The following is a 23,925-nucleotide window of genomic DNA, read 5'->3' as shown; positions in this document are numbered from 1 at the left end:
CAGATAGTATGCAACAAACCGATGCCACACCCATCTTTAGTGGTTTCTTATTCACTAAGTGCTTAACAGAGCTCTTGGTAGGTAAGAACAGCTCATCAGGGAAAGTTGCTGACACTTATAGAAAAGAAACTAACAGACACTAAACAGAGAAGAGAACCCAGTAAAGGGGATAGGAGGTCAGATGATTCAATACATTAAAATGCTACAGAAGCCAGAGAAAAAATGGCCAGGGGAAGATGAAGTGATTACCAATGTCAAGTACAAGAGAGGAAATAAGAAAGATAAGAAATGAGGAAAAGAGATCTCCATATTTAATGATCTTCAGATGTACGGTGTCTGTAGGTGATGAAATAAGAGGCTGGAGGGTAAGGATATGGTGTCTAAACTGGGGCATTTGGGGACAGCTGGGTGGCTCAGTCGGTTAAGCGTCCAACTTTGGCTCAGGTCATGATCTCACGGTTCATGAGCTTGAGCCCCTCATCGGGCTCTGTGCTGACAGCTCAGAGCCTGGAGCCTGCTTGGGATTCTGTGTCTCCCTCTCTCTCTGTCCCTTCCCCGCTTGCTCTGTCTGTCTCTCTCTGTCAAAAATAAATAAATGTTAAAAAAAAAAAATTAAACTGGGGCACTTGTAGAGAAGGGAGGTACTGTTGATAATTATATCAGAACAACAAGAATCAGAACAACAACAACAACAGCCAGAAAGGCAGCAGATAACCATCCATTAACTCAAAGGGTTTGACTGTGAAAAGAAAAATAGGATAGGAATCAGTAGAACTAGTAGGGATAAGAAAAGGCTTTATCAGTTATTTATCTAGGAGGCAGAGAGGACTTCTGGAGGTTTTTGTTTTGTTTTCTTTAGAGTGAGAGACAGAGAGGGAGCGGGGGACAGGGGCAGTGGGAGACAGAATCTTCAACAGGCTCCATGTTCAGCGGGGAGCCCCACGTGCGGCTCTATCCCACAACCCTGGGATCATGACCTGAGCCAAAACCAAGAGCCGGATGTTCAACTGACTGAGCCCCAGGCATCCCTGGGGCTTCTGGAGGTTTTTAAGGAGAAAGGAAGGAGGAAGCAGATGAGAGCACACTGCAGCCTCCATCCCAGAGTTCATGATGCACACAGAGGGCAGGCACTCAGGCATTTCCTGCATGAACATTTATTGAGCAACTCTGGTCTTCCAGGAAGCAGGAAGGAACAGAATGAGCAGGAGCGGGGAGGAGACTTTCTTCCTTTGAAACTACACAGGAGAGAAGAAAACACAGTATGACTAGGAAGGGCAGGCCAGAATAACCTTCCTCAACCTCGTGAGCATCCGAGACGTAGCTGCCAGAGAAGCCGTCATTTCCAAATGAGCTTTCCCTATGGTCAAGGGAAAGGAAATTAATAAGAAAGTGAAGCTAGCAGTTCGTTAAAGCTGATTCCTATGTAGATGGCCAGAACTAGAATACGGAAATCTATCTATCATGCAATATATCCTTTCGTTCAGAGCCGAGCACTTACCTATTTATAATTTCATTATACGTACAGCTTGGGGGCTACAGCTACAGAGAGGTCAGGGGAACACTCACCCAGCTGAGTTTCAACAGGGTAAGAAAATAATGTTGGTGTCAGGATACAAAGATGCTACCATACTGATAATGCGGACAGAGAGGAAACTCACAGCCAAATGTCAGAAGGAGGTTAAATCATAAAAATGGCATCCGTCTACGGACAACTCTTAAATTACAATCAGGCAACTCATCCAAACTTAGTATAATCTCACACAAAGGGGAAGGGAAAGTGTCCACAGAACGTAACAGAAATGGGGCCATTTCTGGGGCTAGCTGAACACTCTGGCAACACCGTAGGGTCAGTAAATGGTCAACAGCAGGAAATCATAAGGCACGAATCACGTTCTAGAACAAGAAACTCAGAGTATATATTTAAATAACCAGATGGACAGATATTTACTACAAAAGTCAGTTTATTTTCCCTTCCTGTGTTTCATATTGTCCCTTTTTTTGTCAGTAATGAGCAATTAACTGATTGGAAATCTGCTTGATTAAATAACATTAACAAGTCCATAAACACATCACACTTTACAGTATAAAGTAAGAAGCTGAAAAATATTCCCTATCCCAATGTGAATTAGGCAGCCCTCAAAATTGCACATTTTCCCCCTAGTTTGTGTCCATAATTTAAAATATATATATATATATACAGAATGACTTTAGCATATCGGTAATTAGTATAGAATTCACAGCCTTGAAGACATACACACTACAAACTTCTAAAGAATAGATGCCTAGTCCTCAGGCCCTAGTAACCCATTAATATGATTCAAGGTCACATACCTAACACTTACTAGGATTTTTCCTCTAATTCTAGTCTTCTGCTGAGGTAACTCAAGGAACCCGGTCGTGAGAGAGATCAATTCTCTGAAAACAGGGCTAAGGAGATTAGCTTCCTAGTGGATCCTAACGTTCCCAGACAGCAAATCTGGGGTGGAGTACTTCAGTTGTGAGCTACACCTTGGAATGTTCACAACAACGGATGATGTACCTTATGGTCCTTGAAAGGAAGACTGAATACTTCCAGGAATCGAAGTAAATTTTGAATGAAGACAGAAGAGAATGAGCTGACAATAATTTGAAGATATTTCTGCATCCAGAGCTGAATAACTTTAGATCAGATACAGAGTGACCGAGCCAGTCACCATGTAGTGTGATTTTCCCACCACAGTTTAACAAAGGGATTCTTTGTCCAAGGCAGCCTTACGCTTGATCCAGCTTGAGCACTCGACCAGGATTTGATGCTTCAAAGATGAGCCGCTCTCTGCAAACTCATTATCAAAGCAAAATCCAATGATCCTTTCCTATTCATGGAGCCCGTGACTGATACGAACCATGTGCAACTGTCTCATGGTCACTCAACTTTCCGGGCTGGAGAATCCAGTCCAGGTCCAATACAGTACTTAAGGTGAAAAGGATAAATCTCAACAGGCCAAGTAAAGACGCTGGCAGATTCATAGGCCACTCAGTACGTTTATGGAACGACAGCAATAAAATCATCCACGATAATTTGTGTAGTGCAGAAAAACAGCCCAGCCTTCACCAATCGTCAGCGTCACAAGGTGAAAGAGGCTTGCCGATCTGAGGTTTCGTTGGAGCTCTTAAGACAACGCCCAAATAGGGTGAATTAAAAGAGAGAAGAGTCCTGATGCGTCTCCCAGTGTTCTTTTCTCCTGCAGGCACCACTCACTCACTCAGTGAGTGAGCCTGTCGTCTTTGCATAAGATGGCGTATTTCCCTCACTATTAATGGTGAGATAAATAGAATCGTACAACTTGTCTGTGAAGAGAAAAAAGCATTAAATATGCAGTGACAATGTAACGAATTCTGTTAGAGCACCATGTTTTGAACGTAATAACGAATTTGGACAATTACATTCATTATGACTGCGTGCAAAGATAGCTTGATCTTTAATGAATTAAAAAAATGATTCCAAAAATCACAGTTAATATATTTTTTTAAATTTAATGTTACACAGTCTCCAGAAAAAGAACTAATGTACACAAATTAAATGATTTGCCATAGGCAGAGCAAAAAATTGATACTAGAGCTCACTTTCTTTTTTTTTTTTATTTTTATTTTTTTAACGTTTATTTATTTTTGAGACAGAGAGAGACAGAGCATGAACGGGGGAGGGGCTGAGAGAGAGGAGACACGGAATCTGAAACAGGCTCCAGGCTCTGAGCCATCAGCCCAGAGCCTGACGCGGGGCTCGAACTCACGGACCGCGAGATCATGGCCTGGCTGAAGTCGGACGCCCAACCGACTGAGCCACCCAGGCGCCCCTAATTTTTTTTAAGTAAGTAAGTAATCTCTGAACCCAATGTGGGGCTTGAACTCATGACCCCAAGATCAAGAGTCGCATGATCTACTGACAGAGCCAGCCAGGCACCCCTGGAGCTCACTTTAAAACGTGTTTCTTATAATGGATCCAGTTTTCTTTCTAGTACAATTTCTTGTGTGATCACACGGCAGGTTCATAAGGAGATATCTGCCTCTATTTAGCACAGATGTCAGAAGTGGAACACAGGGACACACAGTCCAGTCTTCAGAAGCTAGAAGGCAGTTAGGCAGGAGAAGCATCCTTTGTGACAGCAGAGTACGCAGCCTTGAGGCAGCTCCAGAGAACTCCAGGCTCCTCGGACGAGGCTGGAGGGCCGTGCCTGGACCTGGGGCGATTGAGGTTGTCTCCAATCAGGATGCACTAGATGTAGGAGTGGGATATTAAATGCATCCCCTCCTGGATGAAGCTGTCACCAGACTCTCTCAGGGAGACCTGTCTCGAGCACCATCTCACCAATAATGTAAGAGGTCAGGTCACATGCTTATTCAACAGACAGCAACATTTTAAAACGGTAAGGCCTTATTCTGAATTGGCTATTTCCCAGAAAGTACCCAATTCCAGCCAAGAATGTTCAAGGCACGACAAATATTTTCTCAAGAGATTCTCATCGTTTTAGAACCGACACACCACGGTATTAATTACAGCAATGCTTCGTTTTGAGCCTGATGTTGCTTGGGGTACACTGTAATTTCCTTCAGAATTCCAAATTATATTTAGCAGATAGAGAGTACCCGGAAAGAATACACCGGTTAACAGTTGGTGATACTTTCAATAAGTCTCTCACCATTTTTTTTTTTTTGGAATTATACATGACAATACTCATTAGGCTTAGATCAAGGGCAAACTAAAGACACATTCCCACCTTGAAAGAATGTATCTCATAGACTCATAAAATGTTACTTTTCACCACAGGGTCATTAAAACCCATCAGCAATTTTGCCAGTTTAAGAAGAGATTTAAGTAAATGCTTTGAACTAAATTAGTAAGAAAAACTACAAGTTAAAAAAAAAAAAAAAAAAAGGCACACGCTCACTTACCATGAGAATGAAAAAGTAGAACACCCACATCCATCCCAGGTTGTCCTGGATCAAAGACACTAAATACTACAAGGGAGAAAAAGAAATTACGACATAATCCTTTACAAATTAATCACACGAAGTAGCTGAAAGGTGGATTAAACACAGCTCTTCCAGAAAGGGAGTTAGGATTTGTAGAATGGTTTTCAGTTTCCAAAGCTTTCACGTGTGTGTTCCTACTTAAAGATACCTGGCCTTCATCTTGTAAGCTGGCAGAGTCCAAATACAAAAACTGCAGAGCAGATGACAGGACTTCAGGTTTAGTTGTATTCACTTTGCTACTAAGAGAGGAAAATTAACATCCTCAAGCCATTTCCGTTTAATCATTCTGTCTCCCAGTGAAAGGTACTGTAACTGAAGCTTTCAAAAACAGTTGGTCTTCCAAGCGTACTGTTCATTTTCGATTGTGTTATTGAAGCAGAGGATTTCTGTACAGTTTTAACATTCTACAGCATGTTCTTTGACTTTGACTTTGTTTCAATTGCCGAAAAGGATCCATTCGCGTTTAACCCACCTTCTTTTTCAATTCTGATAAAATGTATGTAACATAAAGTTAGCCATTTTACCCATCATTAAGTGTATGATTCAAAGGCATTGAGTACATTCACAATGTTGGACAACCATCACCACTATCTATTCCCAAAAATTTTCATCGCCCGAAACAGAAAGTCTGCACCCATTAAGCAGTAACTCCCCACCACCCCTTCTCCCCAGTCCCTGGTAACCTCTAATCTACTTTCTATCTCTAAGAATTTGCCTGTCCTAGATATTTCATGTTAGGTGGAATCACACAATATTTGTCCTTTTGTGTCTGGCTTATTCCACTGAGCATACCGTCTTCAAGGTTGCAGCATGTGTCAGAACACCATCCCCTTTTATGGCTGAATAATATTCTCTGGTGTGGACACACCACATTTTATTTATCTAGTCATCAGCTGATCAACATTTGGATTGTTTCCACCTTTTGGCTATTATGAATAATGCTGCAATGAACACTGGTATACAAACGTGTGAGTCCTGTTTTCAGTTCTTTAAGGTATATTCCTAGGAGCGGAACGCTGAGTCACATGGTAATTCCATGTTTCACTATTTGAGGGACCACTAAAGCATCTTCCAGAATGGCTGCACCATTCTACATTCCCACCAGCGATGTCAAAGAGTCCCAGCTTCTCCACATCCTCATAGGTACTTGTTATTTTCTGTTGTTGTTGTCCTTGTTTTAAATTACAGCCATCCTAAAAGGTGTGAAGTGGCATCTCACTGTGTTTTTTATTTGCATTTCCCTAATAACGAAGGATCTTGAGAATCTTCACAAGTGTTTATTGGCCATTTGTACACATTTGTCATAAAGATTTGTCACTATGATTTCTTTTTTTTTTTTAATTTTTTTTAACCTTTATTTTTTTTGAGACAGAGAGAGAGAGAGAGCATGAATGGGGGAGGGTCAGAGAGAGGGAGGCACAGAATCCGAAGCAGGCTCCAGGCTCTGAGCTGTCGGCACAGAGCCTGATGCGGGGCTCGAACTCACAGACCGTGAGATCATGACCTGAGCCGAAGTCGGACGCTCAACCGACTGAGCCACCCAGGCGCCCTATGATTTCTTCTTGAAGAGTTTTTTATTTATTTTAATGTTTGGGAGAGAGAGCTCGTGCACGCACATGCACACGTAAGCAAGGGAGGGGCAGAGAGAGGGAGAGGGAGAGAGAGAGAATACCAAACAGGCTCCATGCTGTCAGCGCAGAACCCACAGCAGGGCTTGATCCACAAACCATGAGATCATAACCTGAGCTGAAATCAAGAGTCAGACCTCAATCAACTGAGTCACCCAGGCACCCCTCTTCTAAGAGTTTTCATGGTTTTAGCTCTTAAAGTTAGGTATTTAATCCATTTTGCATTAATTTTTTGTCTATGCTATAAGGCAAGGGTCCAACTTCATCCTTCTGTGTGTGTGAATATCCAGTTTTCCCAGCACCATTTGGTGAAGAAACCATTCTTTCCCCATTGAATGGTCTTGGTGCCCTTGTCAAAAATCAACCGACCACAGGTGTGAGTTTCACACATGTTCTTCCATCACACACTACCAGAGAAATTCGTAAGCAAACAAATTTAAAAGCCAAACAAGTGAGGGGCGCCTGGGTGGCTCCGTTAAGCATCCGACTTCGGCTCAGGTCACGATCTCACTGCCTGTGAGTTCAAGCCCTGCATCGGCCTCTGTGCTGACAGCTCAGAGCCTGAAGCGTGCTTCAGATTCTATGTCTCCCTCTCTCCCTGCCCCTCCCTGACTTGCACTCTGTGTCTCTCTCTCTCTCACTCTCAAAAACAAACAAACATTAAAAAGCAAAACAAGTGAGTGATTTACCCTAGATTATGAAACTATGAGATCTGGTCGCTCATTAAAGAGCTCAGAGCAGTGCCCCCGTGTCTTTCTGTTACTTTATCTTTCTTTTAAATAGTTTTATTGACGTATAACTTATATAACATAAAGTTCACCCATGCAGCTCAATGGTTTTGAGTATACTTACAGAATTGTGCAACCATTACCATAATCTAATTATAAGCCATTTCTATCACCACCACCACCCCGCCCTCCCCCCCACAAAGAGACCTCGTACCTATCAGGAGTCACTCCTCAGGCCCACCTGCTCCCAGGCAACCACTACTCTCTTTCGCCCATTTTGCATATCTCACATGAATGAAATCATTTACAGTATGTGGTCTTTTGTCACTGGCTTCTTTCACTTAGCATAATATTTTTTAGGTCCATCTACGTAACATCTATCCTCTTTTAAGTGCCAGATACCCTCTTAAAAATACTACTCCATCATAATGAATACACCACATTTTGTTCATCCATTCTTCAGCTGGTGAACATTTGAGTTTTTTCTAATTTTTAGCTGTTAGGAAAAATCCAGCTATGAACATACGTGTACACGGGTTCATGTGGACACGTGTGCTCATTTTTCTTGGGTAGACACCACGATTTAACCTTACTGACCCCTACTGTGTGTTGTAAACACACTAAGCATTGGAGGAAAGGAACAGTTCCTGTTTGCAAGGAATGCAGTCTGGCACAGACAGATAAACCAGGAAGCGGGATGCCCCATGACAAGCACTGTTAGAGGTGAGCACCAAGTGCTATGGAAACTGAGAGGGCAATTTTCTTGTGAAGTCAAGGAAAGGTGGGGAAAGAAAGCTGTTCAGGGTAAGAGAGCTGGGACAAAGCTCATCAAGTTTCTGATATTAAGTCACAGAGTTTGGGATTTCATGCCCCGAGCAATGGGAAATTACTCAAAAATCAACATGGAAGAGGAATGAATAAAGCTAACAATGATTCACTCCTGACCCACTTCCCTGACCACCAAAGTAAACCCAACGCTAACCCACATACACAGTTAGGGATCCAAATACTGGCAAGTGAGGCACCCTACACAAAAATAAGCTCCTTGAAATGCTCATTATAACATGCCTACTTGATTAATGCAGAAAACATCAGTGAGAATGAGAACCTGAAATACAGTAGTGTCAGAAAAGGATGTCCAATACAACCACCCCTGATCGCTTACATGAACACGAAGACCTCTGAACTGGTAGCCAACAGCATTCTTTGGTTTCTATTCCAGAGCACAATCAAGTAAGCAAATTTCTCCTACTTTTTCTTGGATTTTTCTTCCTCTTCAGTCTCATCATCAAATATGCTAATAAGCACATCAATCACATCGATCAGTCGTTCTACAACAACTCAACAGATGCTGGAAGGTCTACTGTGTGCCAGGCACTGTTCTATGTACTGGGGCTACAGCAGAACACAATGCAAAATGCTGCCCTCGTGATGCTTACAACATGGTGGGGGAGTCAGACATTCACAAATAAATATACAAGATACGGCTGACTAGTGATAAGCATCAAGATGGCTTATCTTCCTCAATTCTTGCTCTCTCATTAACCACCAGCAATCTGGCATCGGTGATCTAGCCCCACAGAGCAAGCCAAACAGCAATATTCAGGTCCGATAATGACCTGTCAAAACTAAGAGCGTTTTCGATTCCATTCTCCTTCTCTGGGCTCTCTATACCTATGACCTTACTGACTAACACCTCCCCTTTCCTACACGTCACCCTGCTGACTTCCTGTTTCTTCGACCACTGGGCAGCCTCTGAGATTTTGTCTATATTTTCCTTCCCCATTAAACATCTCATTCACTTCCAAAGTTTCAACTATTTTATCTATGCAGATGATTCTCTGATCCTTATTTTCGCAAAAGCAGCACTCAATGTGCTGGAAAAGTATAACCTAAGAGAGGCATGACTCACAACTGTCCCAGAGAAAAGGTTGAATTTAAGCAAAACAAGATCGATTTGAGTTGTTCTGACTACTTATTGTAGGCCAATCTTAGCCTAGACGATCTCAAGTTTAGAGTGCATCACAATCACCAGGAAGGCTTTTTGAAACGCAGATCTCTATGTTCTAAATCAGCAAGCCTGTGGTAAGCTTAGCGTTCTGTACTTTAATAAATCACCTAGATGATCCTGACCCAAGACTTTAATGAACCGCCCTTTGAGACACAGCCATTGGAAACAGAGAAAATGACTCAGAGCAGCTGCCAGAGTCCACGGCGATTTCTGGTAGGGATCCACGTGAAGAACGTGTGTGTCTGGTAGGAGAGAGGAGGTAGGGTGTGCATGCCAGGTGGGGGATAACGAGAAGCATGTGTCTCAGGGCCCCGCAGACTGCCAAGTCCAGGCTAGGAAGAAAGGAGTAGCAAACTGGGACTGAGAGCTGTCTTATGAGGTGTCAGCTAATTTCCAGACAGGAAGAATCTGGATATTAAAGTGGGAAGAAGAAACTAAAAAACGTAGAAAGACCTTCCATATCAGGTCACATCAGCTGACCTCAGAGGAGATTAGCAACGTAAGGCTTTACGGGAAAGTGTCCTGTAGAGCACTAGAGTGCCACCTACTGCGGCCCGGTGGGCAGATGTAAACTCTTGGACCATTGACAGACTACTCGCCACTCAGTTTCACCCCCTCTCCTGTTCTCTCACCTGGCCCACCGCTGCTCCAATGCTTCCGGTTCCATCAACAATTCCTGTGACGGTCGCCAAAGCCTCACTGCTCCCTTGGATCAGCTCTTGGTGACCCAGGTCCGCAGAAATAGCAGAGCTAATCATATTAGAAGGTCCACCAATAAAAAATCCTGAAGTCATAAACGAAACAGGTTCTCATTAACACACTATTCTTAACACCACTAGAAATCTACTGGACAAGATAAGCTCTTATCCAAACATGTTTTTTAATGTTTGTTTATTTTTGAGAGAGAGAGAGACAGAGTGTAAGCAGGGAAGGGGCAGAAAGAGAGGGAGACACAGAAGCAGGCTCCAGGCTCTGAGCTGTGAGCACAGAGCCTGACGTGGGGCTCGAACTCACGAGCCGTGAGATTATGACCTCACGGTCATATGGAGATTATGAGCCAAAGTCGGATGCTTAACCCACTGAGCCACCCAGGCACTCCTCAACATTTTAATCAATATGCTGAAGAGAAACAGTGAAGGGGGGGGGGGGGGGGGGAGAAGAAACCAGTAAAAATGAACACTCTCCCAGAGAGTGACATCTTCAAACTAGTTGGCATCTGCTTTTCTGAAAGTCCTACTTGAATTATGTGATACGGCAGTGTATTTTCATAAAAGCCAAAGATACAGAAAATACACTAAACATACAGCCTTTCTAATGTTGCAAAGGCTGCGTTCATTAGTAACTAATTACACTCGCTTGTCGACTTCTACGGTAGAGTTGTATCAACTGAGCATTTGACTATCCAAATTCAACCACACGTACTGAAAATAAGAGCGAAGAGAAGCAGCTCCACAAGCGGCGCAGATGGTTCTTCTCAGCCACCGCCCCCCGCAAGGCTGTCTGAGGACTGAGCAGAGGCTGGCCCGTGTGAATCTGTTCGCACGGCTGGAATGAGCTCCATGTGCCTCACGTATCATGAGCAGCTCACTCTCCTGAGTATGATCTAAAGTTTAAAAGTCATTTTTCCATACCATGGCCCTGATTACACTCAACTGTTTCATCTGCTGCTCCAGTGGAGAAACACTGGCCAATTCCAACACTGAAAGCTGGTGAACTGGTTTCTAACGTGCCATCTTCCTAAGTCGCTTCTAGAAGTAACAGGGGAAGCTGAGGCCAATCAAAAAATACTAGAGGGGCACCTGGGTGGCTCCATCGGTTCAGCGTCCAACTTCGGCTCAGATCATGATCTCGCGGTCCTCAAGTTCGAGCCCCGCGTCGGGCTCTGTGCTGACAGCTCAGAGCCTGGAGCCTGCTTCAGATTCTGTCTCCCTCTCTCTGCCCCTCCCCCACTCGTGCTCTCTCTCTCTCTCTCTCTCTCTCTCAATCTCTCTCTGTCAAAAATAAATACACTTAGGGGCGCCTGGGTGGTTCAGTCGGTTGGGCATCCGGCTTTGGCTCAGGTCATGATCTCACGGTCTGTGGGTTCGAGCCCCACGTCGGGCTCTGTGCTGACAGCTCGGAGCCTGGAGCCTGCTTCAGATTCTGTGTCTCCCTCTCTCTCTCTGCCCTACCCCTACTCATGCTCTGTCTCTTTCTGTCTCAAAAATCAAAATAAACATTAAAATTTTTTAAAAATAATAATAAAATAAATAAATAAATAAACTTAAAAAAAATAAAGTAAAAAAAAGTACTAGAAAATCTCTGTCAAAAGGGACTGCTTCTCTAACAACAGGACTGAAGAGGTCACATAAGAGCAGAGAAACAGAATCTGAAGTAGACAGTTTTCCTTTTACCATGTGAGTTCTCCATAACGAAGGGTTAGCATTACTCAAACTGAAAGAGCACAGTTTCCCTCTCTTCTTTTTATTTACAGAGGAGTAGTAATAGTATTACGAAACGGAGCCACGCAACATACCTGTAACCGCCATCAGAAGTGCGTTAATGGACTTATCGTTTGGAGAACCTATGAGGAGGGACACAGAAACAGCGTGCTGATTTTAAGAACGGATTACACGGGCCCGCACCGAACAGCACACAAAGATCTGGATCTCGGTGACCTCACAGATCACTCCCAGAGACAACAAAGGGCTACAAGTCTTTCACCGCCTGCCCCAACTTTTATTTGTAATGTCTGCCACTTGCTGGTGCTCGAGCTAATGAGACTTCTAAAAGCTAAGGAAAAACTCTACTCCCTTCTCAGCAGCATCTTAAGGGACATATACCAAACCTACTAATTACCATCTCTCCTCTTTTGAAACCCTTTCCCTTTTATTGTTTTATTGCCTCTAATGCTGGCCCTCTGGAGCCTACCCTCAAACAAAGCATATACACTCCCAAGCAAGCTTTTAAACAAACCAACAAAGCAGAAGAGATGCCAGTTTCCTCCCCAACACAAATAAAACTACGTGATGATACTTTTACCAGGCATTTACAGGACCATACAAAGGTCTCGGATCAGCCTTTGTAGCCGGTCTCAAGGATCTTCCTGGCGTTGATCGCCGACTCATGGCGAAGGCCTGAGTCCGAAGAGATCAGAAAAATAATTGAATTGCAAGGGAATACTCACGGCTGTATCCAACGAGGGACCCAACTGCCAGAAGCAGGCTCAGAGCTAAAACCGGGGCTCTCTTCTGTAACACGTCAGAGACGAAACCTTGCAAAGTTCCACCTGTGAAGCACAAGGAGCCCATCACAATCAAAATCGTTTATCATGTAGCTCAGTTACCTGAAACTCATTCATCATGTACCCTCTACCTGCTATAGGATCCTGAGACTGGTCCACCCAAAAAGAGGGCTGACTCTCCTAAAAAGCTTCCACCAGAGCTTCCTTTTAGGAAGAATGCCTGACTGTCAATTGCCGTGATGGATGACAGGGACAGGACACCATGAATCAGACAGCAAAATAAGGAAAAATCATCAAAACCACCCACTGTCTCTTGCTGTTCTCCCTTTTCAAACCAGCTGTGAAGGCTTTTCCTAATTCTTCTGCTTTTTATTTAAAAGATACAGGGGTGCCTGGGTGGCTCAGTCAGTTAAGCATCCGACTTCAGCTCAGGTCATGATCTCTCAGTTTGTAACTTTGAGCCCCACGTCGGGCTCTGTGCTAACACCTGGGAGCCTGGAGCCTGCTTCGGATTCTGTGTGTGTGTGTGTGTGTGTGTGTGTGTGTGTGTGTGTGTGTGTCTGCCCCTCCCCCACTTGCGTTCTGTCTCTCTCTCTCTCTCAAGAATAAATAAACATTAAAAAAAATTGTTTTAAGATGATTCATTAGGGGCTCCTGGATGGCTCTGACAGAACCTGCTTGGGATTCTCTCTGTCTCTCCCTCTTTCTCTTGTGCATAGGCCCGCCCTCTGCCCCTCCCCCTGACTCACGCACGTGTGCTCTCTCTCTCTCTCTCTCTCTCTTGCTCTCTCTCTCCCAAAATAAATAAGTATTAAACAAACAAACAAAAAAAGATGATTCATTGAAGACCATGCCTCACAGGCTATTAGTAGCAGCCAATAAATGTTCACTAAAATTAAATGCAGTGATTATGGTCTGGTGATAATGCACAGGCCAGGATCTTTAAAAAGAGGTGATGTGAATCCTTCAAACAACAAGGTCACCTTTAGATACAGCCCCATTTCGAGTTCTAGGGACTATGGGACATCTGGTACATCCTCCTCAGACAGCAGGATCCAGAGGTATGAGCAGGTCTAAAGGTGACAGCCTCACCTTTGGCTCTGTATCTAAGGCTAAGGGCAGACAAGTTCAAGTACAATAACAGGGTATCGCCTGAGGATGCACCGCTCTCACGTGTTCAGGACAGTTTAGCCTTACCACAATTCTAAATCCAAACAGCACAGAAAAGATGTTAGGTTTTGCCACAGCAACAGCAGTAACACCCACTACCACAGTCCGTACCACTGTCTTGTTTTAAAGTTTCTCCCGTACTTGTTTATACTTCCAGCTATAGCAAAAAGTTACCATTAAAATCTGCTGTGTACAATGAAACAGCTGCAAAATGCGCATAGGAATTAATCCCGCTATTATTCCTACCTCTATGGTCTGACAAAATCTACACACTAAGCTAGTATCTCCCCTTCTTTGGTGTGGGTGGTGGGAAAGGTGGTGGGAAATGAACACATTCACATTCTAACTCAGATCCCTGGCATGTGATTAGCTTTAGAGCTCAGATATCACTTACAAGTGTACGAAAGGGTTACACTTAAAGAGATCACGGAGGGAAACATTGCTGTGCTTCCCAACACAAAAGAACTGATCCATAAACAAAGAACGGAGAAACAAGAGCCCTATAAATCACAGGGCTGCCGGGGGCTGGCTCTTCTTTTCTATGGATTCTTTTTTTTTTTTTTTTTTTTTTAAGAGTTTGTGTGTTTACTGATTGGGCACTTTAGGAAAAATGGCTGTGGACTAAGTAATAAAACTTTAAAGGATGTCAGATTTCATAACCCAGTAAAATATTACTAGTGACTAACTCCCTTTACAGAAAAAGATGCATCTGGCCTTACCTATAATTCCTCCAACATCGTACCAAATGGACAGCTTGTCAGCTTCAGCCTCCTTCCATCCAAAGTTGTTACTCAGATAAAAGGGCAACCAGAAGAAGAAGGAGTAATTTACCAACTTCAAGCAGGCATAGGCCAGTGAATACTACAAGAAAAACATGCGACTATCAGTGAGAACAAATAGCACAGCAGGACCACAATTTTTAACATAATTAACAAAGCAAAACCAGACACAGGAGTTTGGGATGAACCCACCTGATTCTAGAATTAAACATTTCTATAGATTCCCTGACTTTGCCTAGTCTCCCTCTTCTCTTTATCCCCATCAGCTTCCAGAAAAGCACATGCAGCAGGCCTTTAAAATAAGAACACATAGGACTATTTCTTGACTGTCCCCAATTTCTTCTCCTTCCAGTTCTCTGGTAGAAGCAAACCAGTGTTTTGAACCTAAAAGGCAGGGCATTTGCTCGTGTTTCTTTATTTAGACAAAGATAAAAAGTATTCATCCCACTATCATTAACCAAAAGCAAAGAAATCCAGGAAGCATCTCGGCTTTTCTTCCAAGCAGCCAAACCTTTCTGGTTCGTCTACTTCCTGCAAAGTTAACGCTATGATCAGTGGAGGGCAATAGGACTACACTCCAGTTTCAAGGTCTAAAAAAAGCATCAACGTTAAAACTATTTTCATATTATGATGTCCAAAGGCTTTATATTCCAGTGGAAAAGAAAAAGTATCTTTGGTGAGTCAGCAATGAAGGAACACGATGGTCATGGGCCTCGTGACTCTACTTGGAGGAATAAAAGATGGCAGCGGGGCTAAGACTCCTATATTCAACACATTATTACCAGGAAATCCTGACATTTAGCATCAAAGGAAAAAGGGGGAGGAGCAGAGAGACCGGACTTCAAAGGGTGTCTGGCTAGTATATTCTTTTCCCTGGAGCTGCCAGTTATTCCCTAGGTATCACTTGTTTTAAAACAGCTTCCCTGGCAGGGCAACAGCCACCCCCTAGAGAGCTAAATCCCAATCATGAGGGCGTTTTGTCCAGACAGCCCGCTGCAGAGACAAAGGAATTAAGTTAACTAGATTTCCTCTGCATCCCTGCCTGTGTCAGGGAACAATCGCTTGTGAAATACAAAGGAATAGAAAAAAAAAAAAAAACACTTACAACAACAGATTTTTAAGTCCTGTCCCCAAAATTAAACTATTACCAGCAAAGCATTTTAATAACTAGTTAAAAATTACTAATCACTAGCATGAGAACAGGCCTAAAGGAACTTGCATTTCTCCTGTATAACATATCATCTTTTGGTGACAGAATTGTGGAAACTCACACTTACATTTTAACTTATAGTTCACTATCTGTTTGCAAATATCGGTCCTCTCGGCTTGGAGGCAGAGGTCAGAGGGAACAAGTATGTATGAGAAAGGACAACCTGCAGGCTCTGAATCTAGCTGAGGGGTTACATTGTAAAGCACCATTAGACAATAAAATAAACAAAACCGGGTGCTTGTTCACAGTACAATAACCCAATGTTCTAGGCCCCGGGGAAGGCTGGTTTACTTTCCATTCCAGAGGGAAGGGGAACAGAGACACAGGATGGGCTGAGGGACTTATCCCAGGCCTCACACAGAGTTAGTGGGTAAGCCGGACACATAACCTAGGCCTCTTAACTTCCACTCCCGTGCTAGAGGGCCCGAAACATCAAGACAGAAAAACTGCAGCAGAAGGGATTTAGTTCAGACGTTAGACGGTTCTCCTGACCGTAAAGGTTTTGGAAACACTGGAATACATTACCAAGAAGTACTGTGGAGTAATGTGCTCTGGACCTTTTAATAAAAGGGCAAACAATTTTGTTCCCGGAATGGTAAGAATATAGGCAAAGAAGGCAGACTGAAATGGACCATTCAAAATCCCCTCTTGGTCTACATATAATTCTATAATACTTCAACAAATCAGAAAGAATGTATTTAAAAACACCAATTTCGGGCACCTGAGTGGCTCAGTTGGTTAAGCTTCCGACTCTTGATTTCGGCTTAGGTCATGATCTCACAGTTTGTGAGACTGAGCCCCATGTCAGGCTCTGCCTGCTTGGGTTTCTCTCTCTCCCTCTCTCTCTCTCTGCTCCTCCTCTGTGCATGCGTGCATGTGCTCCCCCTCTCTCCTGCTCTCATTCAAAATAAATAAACATTAATAAACAAAAACCAAAAAAACATTAATTCTGCCTTCTTACTTGAATGCTAGGTCAGGGTCAGCACACTGGAGCTCACGGGCCAAACCTGTCCACACCCATTTGTTCCATACCATCCAGAGTTTCTTGCTTCCTGGACGTGAGTAGTTGTGGTAGAGCCTGTACAATCCCCCCTCCAAAGTTAAAAACATTTTACTATCTGGCTCTTCGCAGAAAATGTACACCAACCCCTGCATTAGACTGCGGATAAAATTTCAAGTCTAGAAACAAGCCGAGGGTCACTATCCAATATTCCTCTGAACATATACTCCTACGATAAGGTATCAAAAAGAAGCTGAACACTTAAAGATGCTTTATCCTAGGGAGGGTTCACATTCAGGCCATAATATCTCACTGGTGGTAAGGAGATCTGAGGGGCCCTTACCGGTATAACTCCAGGAAGACAACAGGCCTGATAAAAGCTGATTGCCTTGACTTGGGTAATAGTGCTGCCTTCTTGAATGGAATAATTAGGTTCGTACTCATCTTCGTTTTCGGCACCATTAATTAATGGCCTGTGTGAGTCTTCTTCAAAATTTTCTTCTGCCTCAATACCTGGGATACCTGCAACAGTAACAGCCACCATTTATAGAATGCCTTCTAGATGCCCGGCACTGGGCCGAGGGTTCTGCATGTATCATTGCTCGTGGGGTTGGTATTATTTTCATTTCCACATTACAGAAGAAGCAACTAAGGTTCAGAGGCCAAGGTCAGCTGAGGTCGGCTAAGATCACACAGCTAATAAGCCACAAAGCCAGGACTCTGATTCTACTTTACCTGGCTTCAGAGCAATGCTTTTTCAACTACTTCACACTCTCTCTTACATTAAAAAAAAATAAAATAAAGTGTTCACTACACACGCGTAAACTGACATGTCTCTTCAAGAACTCAAAAGACGGACTTGTATATTTATTTGCTTCTGTGGTTTTGCTCGTACATATTCTGTATGTAACCACAGATGAGTATCACACTAAATTACTTTTACGAAGGACAAGAAATGTCTGAAGAAGTGAAATGAGAAACATTCCATGCTAGTTTCCAGTCAGTATTCTCGATTACAAAGCTCATTTGCCAATGAAGAGGTTTCCCTGAATCCGGGAAGGTGAGCCTCGCTCCCCTCCAACGTCCGCAGCTGTGCTGGGAGAGCCACCCACGGGGTCTACTGGACACACAGAGCAACGCCACTCCTTTAAGTCACTGAAAGGGGCTCACAGTTCTCCTAGGGAACAAGAACCTGGCCGTGCAGGCCTCACCCGTAACCGTAAGACGTTCTGAACAGAAAGGCCGCTTCTCCTCACCAATTTCTTCTGGTGACACCAGGAGTCCAAAGAAGATGATGATCCCACCAGCAAACTGCACCGCCGCGGTCACCAGAAAGGCATACTGGAGAAGAGAGGAGAGAGGTGCTTCCTTACCCATCTGGGGGATTCGTTCAAGCACATTCATTAGAAGCACCCATGGGGCAGGTGGGGAGCTGGGCAGGAAGAACAGGGAGACTGGCAAGGAAATGGCCCGTGCCAGGCACAGAGCTGTTTCGCATGTTTTCCCAGGCATCTTCCCCACGAGGCTCAAAGAGCACAATTAAAGTCCCAGGGACACTGAGTGGTACTACAATTGTGAAATCAGGACTGGCTCCCAAATCCTCATTCTTCGCACCACACAGCCTCCCAAGGAGACAGTATCTGCCCCCGCAAACATTCTATCCGGTTGAGGGGATTAAACAATACACCAAACAATAACACGAGGCATCAAGCGGCCGAATAGATGAGAAGGCCCAGTCCTAATAAGAAACACATAGAGAAGGAAACAGCTAACGATGCCGATATAGCAAGACAATGTCTTAAGGAAGAGCTGAAACAGGCAGCTGACGGTCTTTCCCAGCACGACTGAAGCAAAGAGGGCTGGGAACTGGATAGAAAGTCTCCTACATGGTCAAAGCAGATGGCTTGTGCTGAGGGACAGTAGGGAATAAAACTGATAGGAAAAGCTGAGATCAAGATGAAAGAACCTCAAAAGCCAGGCTGCAGAGCTGAATTCTGTTTAATAGAGAATGGAACCTGATGTGGATAGACAGCCTAAATTTCTGGAAAAGACGGTGACACGTTAGCATTTCCAGAAGTCAAACCTGGGAGCAGCACACAGGGTGAACCAAAATTCCCATCTGAAGCAATGAGTATAATCCAGATGCAAATCTAAGAAGCCTAGAATAAAGGTGACTGGGAGTGCATGAAGGACCTCCCATTGACCCTAACTAGACAAAAATTCTTCTGAGACCAAACCTTTGGTGAACTATTTAAAGATTTATTTATTTTTTAGGGGCACCAGAGTGGCTCAGTCGGTTAAGCATCCGACTTCAGCTCAGGTCATGATCTCGCGGTCTGTGAGTTCGAGCCCCGTGTCAGGCTCTGTGCTGACAGCTCAGAGCCTGGAGCCTGCTTCAGATTCTGTGTCTCCCTCTCTCTCTGCCCCTCCCCCACTCACACTCTGTCTCTCTCCAAAATAAATAAACATTTTTTAAAACTTAAAAATTTATCTACTTTTTAAAAGATTAACTTACTTACATTATTTAGGTTTTAAAATACATATACTTTCACATGACCCAAGCAACAAAAAGTAGATTGTATAGTAAAAACTCTCCTTCCCACCTCTTCTCCCATCCACTTACTCCTCATTTTCCCAACATATGACCATTGTTATTTGATTTCTACTTCCCAGAGACTGTTTTAGAAACACAAGCGAATACAAATATATACTCTAACTTTCCCACCATTCTACAAAAATGGCTTCACTCAATACACGCTGTTCTGCACCCTCGCTTTCTTCACTTAACATACCATTGAGAACTTTCCCTATCAGGACGGAGAAAGCTTCCAAATTCTAATTTATGGCCTTCAGCCTTCCGTTGAAGAGGATGTCACAGTTTATTTCCCTACTGGTTCACATTTGTTACCAATTTTTGTTATTACAAACAATGTTGAAATAACCGAATAGAAATATTACCTTGTATATGTGGAAGTATATTCACCTGTGGGATTACTTACTAGAGGTGGAACAGCTCAGTTAGAGCAGCTGTAATTTTGATGGACAGTCTCATAGTGACTCCGGGGGCGGGGGGGGGGGTCAATGCTTGTTTACATTCTCATAAACACAAGATGCTATCAAACTTATGGATTCTTACCAATATAACAAGTAAACAGCATAGTTCCTTTCTTTTTTAGCGTAGTTTTAATTTGCATTTCTCTACCAACTAACACCTACGCTCCATAAAGGCAGAGATTTTTCTCTTTTCTGGCCAGTGCTCTACTCCCTACTGCCTAGGAGCACTTAGACTGTAATACATATTTACTGAATGAATAAGTTACAAATAAAGTGGCATATTTTGTCATATATTTCAAAACAATTTCTATTTCTTTTTCATGAACTACACATTCAAATCCTTTACCCTCCTTTCTATTTGTTGTTGATCTTTTTATTATCAATTTGCAGATACTCTTTACATAGGAGGGAGATTAGTTCTTTATCTGTAACATGAGTTGCAAAGACTTTTCTCCCAATTGATTATATTGTCTTTAGACTTGGGCATTTTTCCCATGAATAATCTCTATGTTTGGATTTATCAAAAGTTTGTCTACTTTTAAGACAAGCCTTGCCCCACCCAAACGTAGCTCTACATAGTTTTAAATAGCCATAGTACTATTTCCTAAAAAACAAAATATATTTATATACTCAAGAAAAAGCTAGAAAGCAATACCTACCTCATAACCATACTGCAGAACAGAAGAAGCTAGGCATGCTCCCAAAATATTGCCCACTGATGCACAGGCACTCCAGAGACCAAAAACAACTCCTCGTCTACGAGAACAGGAGAAAACAGAAAACAATACAATCGGAAGGAATTCTGATGCAGTTCCCATACAAAATGGCCAAAATGGTGGAAGTCCACATTACAAAGATCAACATTCTATCTTAAGATGTTTTTAAAGTACACCCAAATGACAAAACATCATGTTCCTTAAGGCTATTATTAAACTAAAGCTCATTTCGGGGTGCATCCCAAGACACTGTTAAGAGATTTTTGAAAGTAAGCCACAGATTGGGAGGAAATATTTGCCTATCACTGATCCAATAAAAGACTTGCATTTGAAATACAAAGAACTCTCAAAACTCAATAATACAAAACAATCCAGGGGCGTCAGGCTGGCTCAGTCAGTGGAGCATGCAACTCTTGATCTCAAGGTTGTAAGTTGAGTTGGGTGTAGAAATTACTTTAAAAAAAATTTTAAATCCTAAGGGGGAAAAAATCTAATACAACATTAAAGAGTATGAATCTACAATTATCTCAAATAAAAAGTTTTAAAAAAAGAAGCTTCATGCACACAAAAATATGATGCAAGTAAGCACATAAAAAGATACTGGACCCATCAGATATTAGGGAAATGCAAATGAAAACCACAGTGATGTACCACTGCATACCCACTAGAATAGCTGAAAACAAAAAAGGCCACATATACCAAGTGCTGGCAAGAACACACAGCAACTAGAACCCTTACACTCTGCTGGCAGGAATGTAAAATGGTAAAACCACTTTGGAAGAGACTGCCAGTTTCTTAAAAAGGTAAACACACACCTACCACATGACACAGACATTCTACTTTGAGGTATTTATCCAAGGAAAATGAAAGCATATGTTCTTTTAAGGATTTATACACAAATGTTCACAGGGGCTTTGTCTGTAATAACCAAAAACTGAAAACAACCCAAACGTTCAACAACAGCTGAAAAGATAAACAAATGGTGATACAATAGGTTACTACTTGGCTAAAAAAAGGAATGAACTATTGATACACATGATATGAATGAACCTCAGAATAATTACATTGAATGAAAGCAATCAAGAAACTATATACTGTATGATTCTATTTATATAAAATTTTAGAAAATGCAAAGTAATCTAAAGTGACAGAAAGCAGATCAACAGTTGCCTGGAGACAGCAATGGGAGGGAGGGAGAAGGTAGCAGGAGTGGTGGTGGAGAGGACTTTAACAAAACGGCAAGAGGAAACTCTTGGGGGTGATGGAAATGTCCATTTTCTTAACTGTGGTGGTGGTTTTAAGGACGTATGCATGCCAAAACTCATCAAATGGTACATCTTAAATCTGTGCAGCTTATTATATACCTTAATAAAGCCATTAAAAAAAAAAAGAGGTAAACCAAGAATCTAGTGGAAGGGAACCTAGCTACCACAACGGTCCAGGAAAGGGGTGTCTGGGTGGCTCAGTTGGTTAAGCAGCTGACTTCAGCTCAGATCACGCATGCGAGTTCGAATCTTGCATCAGAGTCTCTGCTTTAGCACAGGGCCCACTTCAGATCCTCTGTCCATCCCCACTCCCCTCTCTGCTTCTCCTTCTACCCCCGCACCCGACTCCTACCTGCATGTGTGTGTGTGCGCACACATGCGTGTTCTCTCTCTCTCTCTCTCAAAAATAAACAAACATTTAAAAAATAATAAAACAGGGGCTCCTGGGTGGCTCAGTCGGTTGGGCATCCAACTTCAGCTCAGGTCATGATCTCATGGTTTGTGGGTTCAAGCCCCATGTCGGGCTCTGTACTGACAGCTCAGAGCCTGGAGCCTGCTTCGGATTCTATATCTCCCTCTCTCTCTGCCCCTCCCCAACTCATGCTCTATCTGTCTCTGTGTCTCAAAAATAAATAAATGTTAAAAAATTAAGGGGTGCCTGGGTGGCTCAGCCGGTTAAGCGTCCAACTTCAGCTCAGGTCATGATCTCGCAGTCTATGAGTTCAAGCCCTGCGTCGGGCTCTGTGCTGACAGCTCAGAGCCTGGAGCCTGTTTCAGATTCTGTGTCTCCCTCTCTCCCTGACCCTCCCCTGTTCATGCTCTGTCTCTCTCTGTCTCAAAAATAAATAAACGTTTAAAAAAAAAGTTAAAAAATTTAAAATTAATTAATTAATTAATTAAAATAAAAAATCATAAAACATACAAAATCTAGCAAGAGGGTCCTGGAGGAAAGAGTCAGGTCAGCCTCTGAACAACACTGGCTAACCAAAGACATGATTTTAGAAGAAACCAGTTGAAAAAGAACTGCTTTAAATTGTCATAGTTTTAATGGTACTTTGTGGTGTATTGCTGTGTTTTAGAGGAAACCTCACTGGGCCTTAAGTAGCACATCATCAATTTCACTTACTAGTATTACTTGTTTAAAAACAAATTGTCCAATGTTCAAAAATGAACAATAATGGCTCAAGTTTTTTTTCTTTGTGATTGATCCACAGAAATAATGGAATGGTCAACCTGTCCAGGCACTGCTTTCAAACACCCAGGGTCATCCAATTTATAAAAGCTCAGGTAAGAAGTGCCTGGGTAGCTCAGTCAGTTAAGTGTTCAGACTCTTGATTTTGGCTCAGGTCATGATCTCAAGGTTCATGAGATGAAGTCCACATCAGGCTCTGTGCTAACAGCATAGAGCCTACTTGGGATTCTCTCTCTGCCCCTCCCACACACTTTCTCTCTCTCTCTGTCTCTCTGTCTCTCTCTCTCAAAATAAATAAATAAACATTTTGGAGGGCGCCTGGATGGCTCAGTCAGTTAAGCGTCTGACTCTTGGTTTCAGCTCAAGTCATGATTTCATGGCTTCATGCGTTCAAGCCCCACATCAGGCTCTGTGCAGGCAATGCAGAGCCTGCTTGGGATTCTCTCTCTCCCTTTGTCTCTGCCCCTCTCCCACTTGTGCTGTCTCTCTCAAAATAAATAAATTTAAAAAAAAATTTTTTTTTAAAAAAAATAAAAGCTCAAGTAAGAATAATCTCAAAATGATATGTGTCAAAGTGATTATCTTTGGGGCACCCGGGTCCCGGCTCAGTTACGCATCTGACTCTTGATTTTGGCTCGGGTCTTGATCTCGTAATTCGTGAGATCGAGTCTCCACATCAGCTGCTGGCAGCACAGAGCCTGCTTAGGATTCTCTCCCTCTATTAGCCCCTCTACCCTCCTCTCTCTTTCAAAATAAAAAAATAAACTAAAAAAAAAAAAAGATTATCTTGGGGCACCTGAGTGGCTCAGTCGGTTGAGCATCTGACCTCAGCTCAGGTCATGATCTCACGGTTCGTGGGTCCGAGCCCCTTGTCAGGCTCTGTGCTGACAGCTCAGAGCCTGAGCCTGCTTCGGATTCTGTGTCTCCCTCTCTCTCTCT

General features: G+C 42.9%; 1 protein-coding gene across 8 annotated transcripts in view; it reads right to left on the bottom strand.

Annotated features, from left to right (window-relative positions):
- Window positions 1-23,925, bottom strand: part of SLC37A3 (solute carrier family 37 member 3) — a 53,225-nt gene that overhangs the window by 7,133 nt on the left and 22,167 nt on the right. For 6 of the 8 annotated variants that reach the window (XM_027075596.2, XM_027075594.2, XM_027075593.2 and 3 more), the window contains 9 exons: window positions 20,473-20,569; window positions 18,016-18,100; window positions 17,103-17,281; window positions 14,490-14,631; window positions 12,544-12,645; window positions 11,893-11,940; window positions 10,010-10,161; window positions 4,930-4,995; window positions 3,835-4,252 (listed from right to left, as the gene is read on the bottom strand). In XM_027075596.2, coding sequence (XP_026931397.1) covers window positions 4,115-4,252; window positions 4,930-4,995; window positions 10,010-10,161; window positions 11,893-11,940; window positions 12,544-12,645; window positions 14,490-14,631; window positions 17,103-17,281; window positions 18,016-18,100; window positions 20,473-20,569 — 1,009 coding nt within the window. In that variant the 3' untranslated portion in view covers window positions 3,835-4,114. Of the gene's footprint in view, window positions 1-1,943; window positions 3,328-3,834; window positions 4,253-4,929; window positions 4,996-10,009; window positions 10,162-11,892; window positions 11,941-12,543; window positions 12,646-14,489; window positions 14,632-17,102; window positions 17,282-18,015; window positions 18,101-20,472; window positions 20,570-23,925 lie in introns of those variants that run through there. The other 2 variants (XM_027075599.2, XM_053218005.1) reach the window with 2 other exon arrangements.

Source organism: Acinonyx jubatus, chromosome A2 (genome assembly GCF_027475565.1).
Source record: "Acinonyx jubatus isolate Ajub_Pintada_27869175 chromosome A2, VMU_Ajub_asm_v1.0, whole genome shotgun sequence".
In the NCBI taxonomy this organism is placed as follows: Eukaryota; Metazoa; Chordata; class Mammalia; order Carnivora; family Felidae; genus Acinonyx; species Acinonyx jubatus.
The sequence above is the reverse complement of the archived record's forward strand: the minus strand, read 5'-3'. Positions and strand labels throughout refer to the sequence as shown.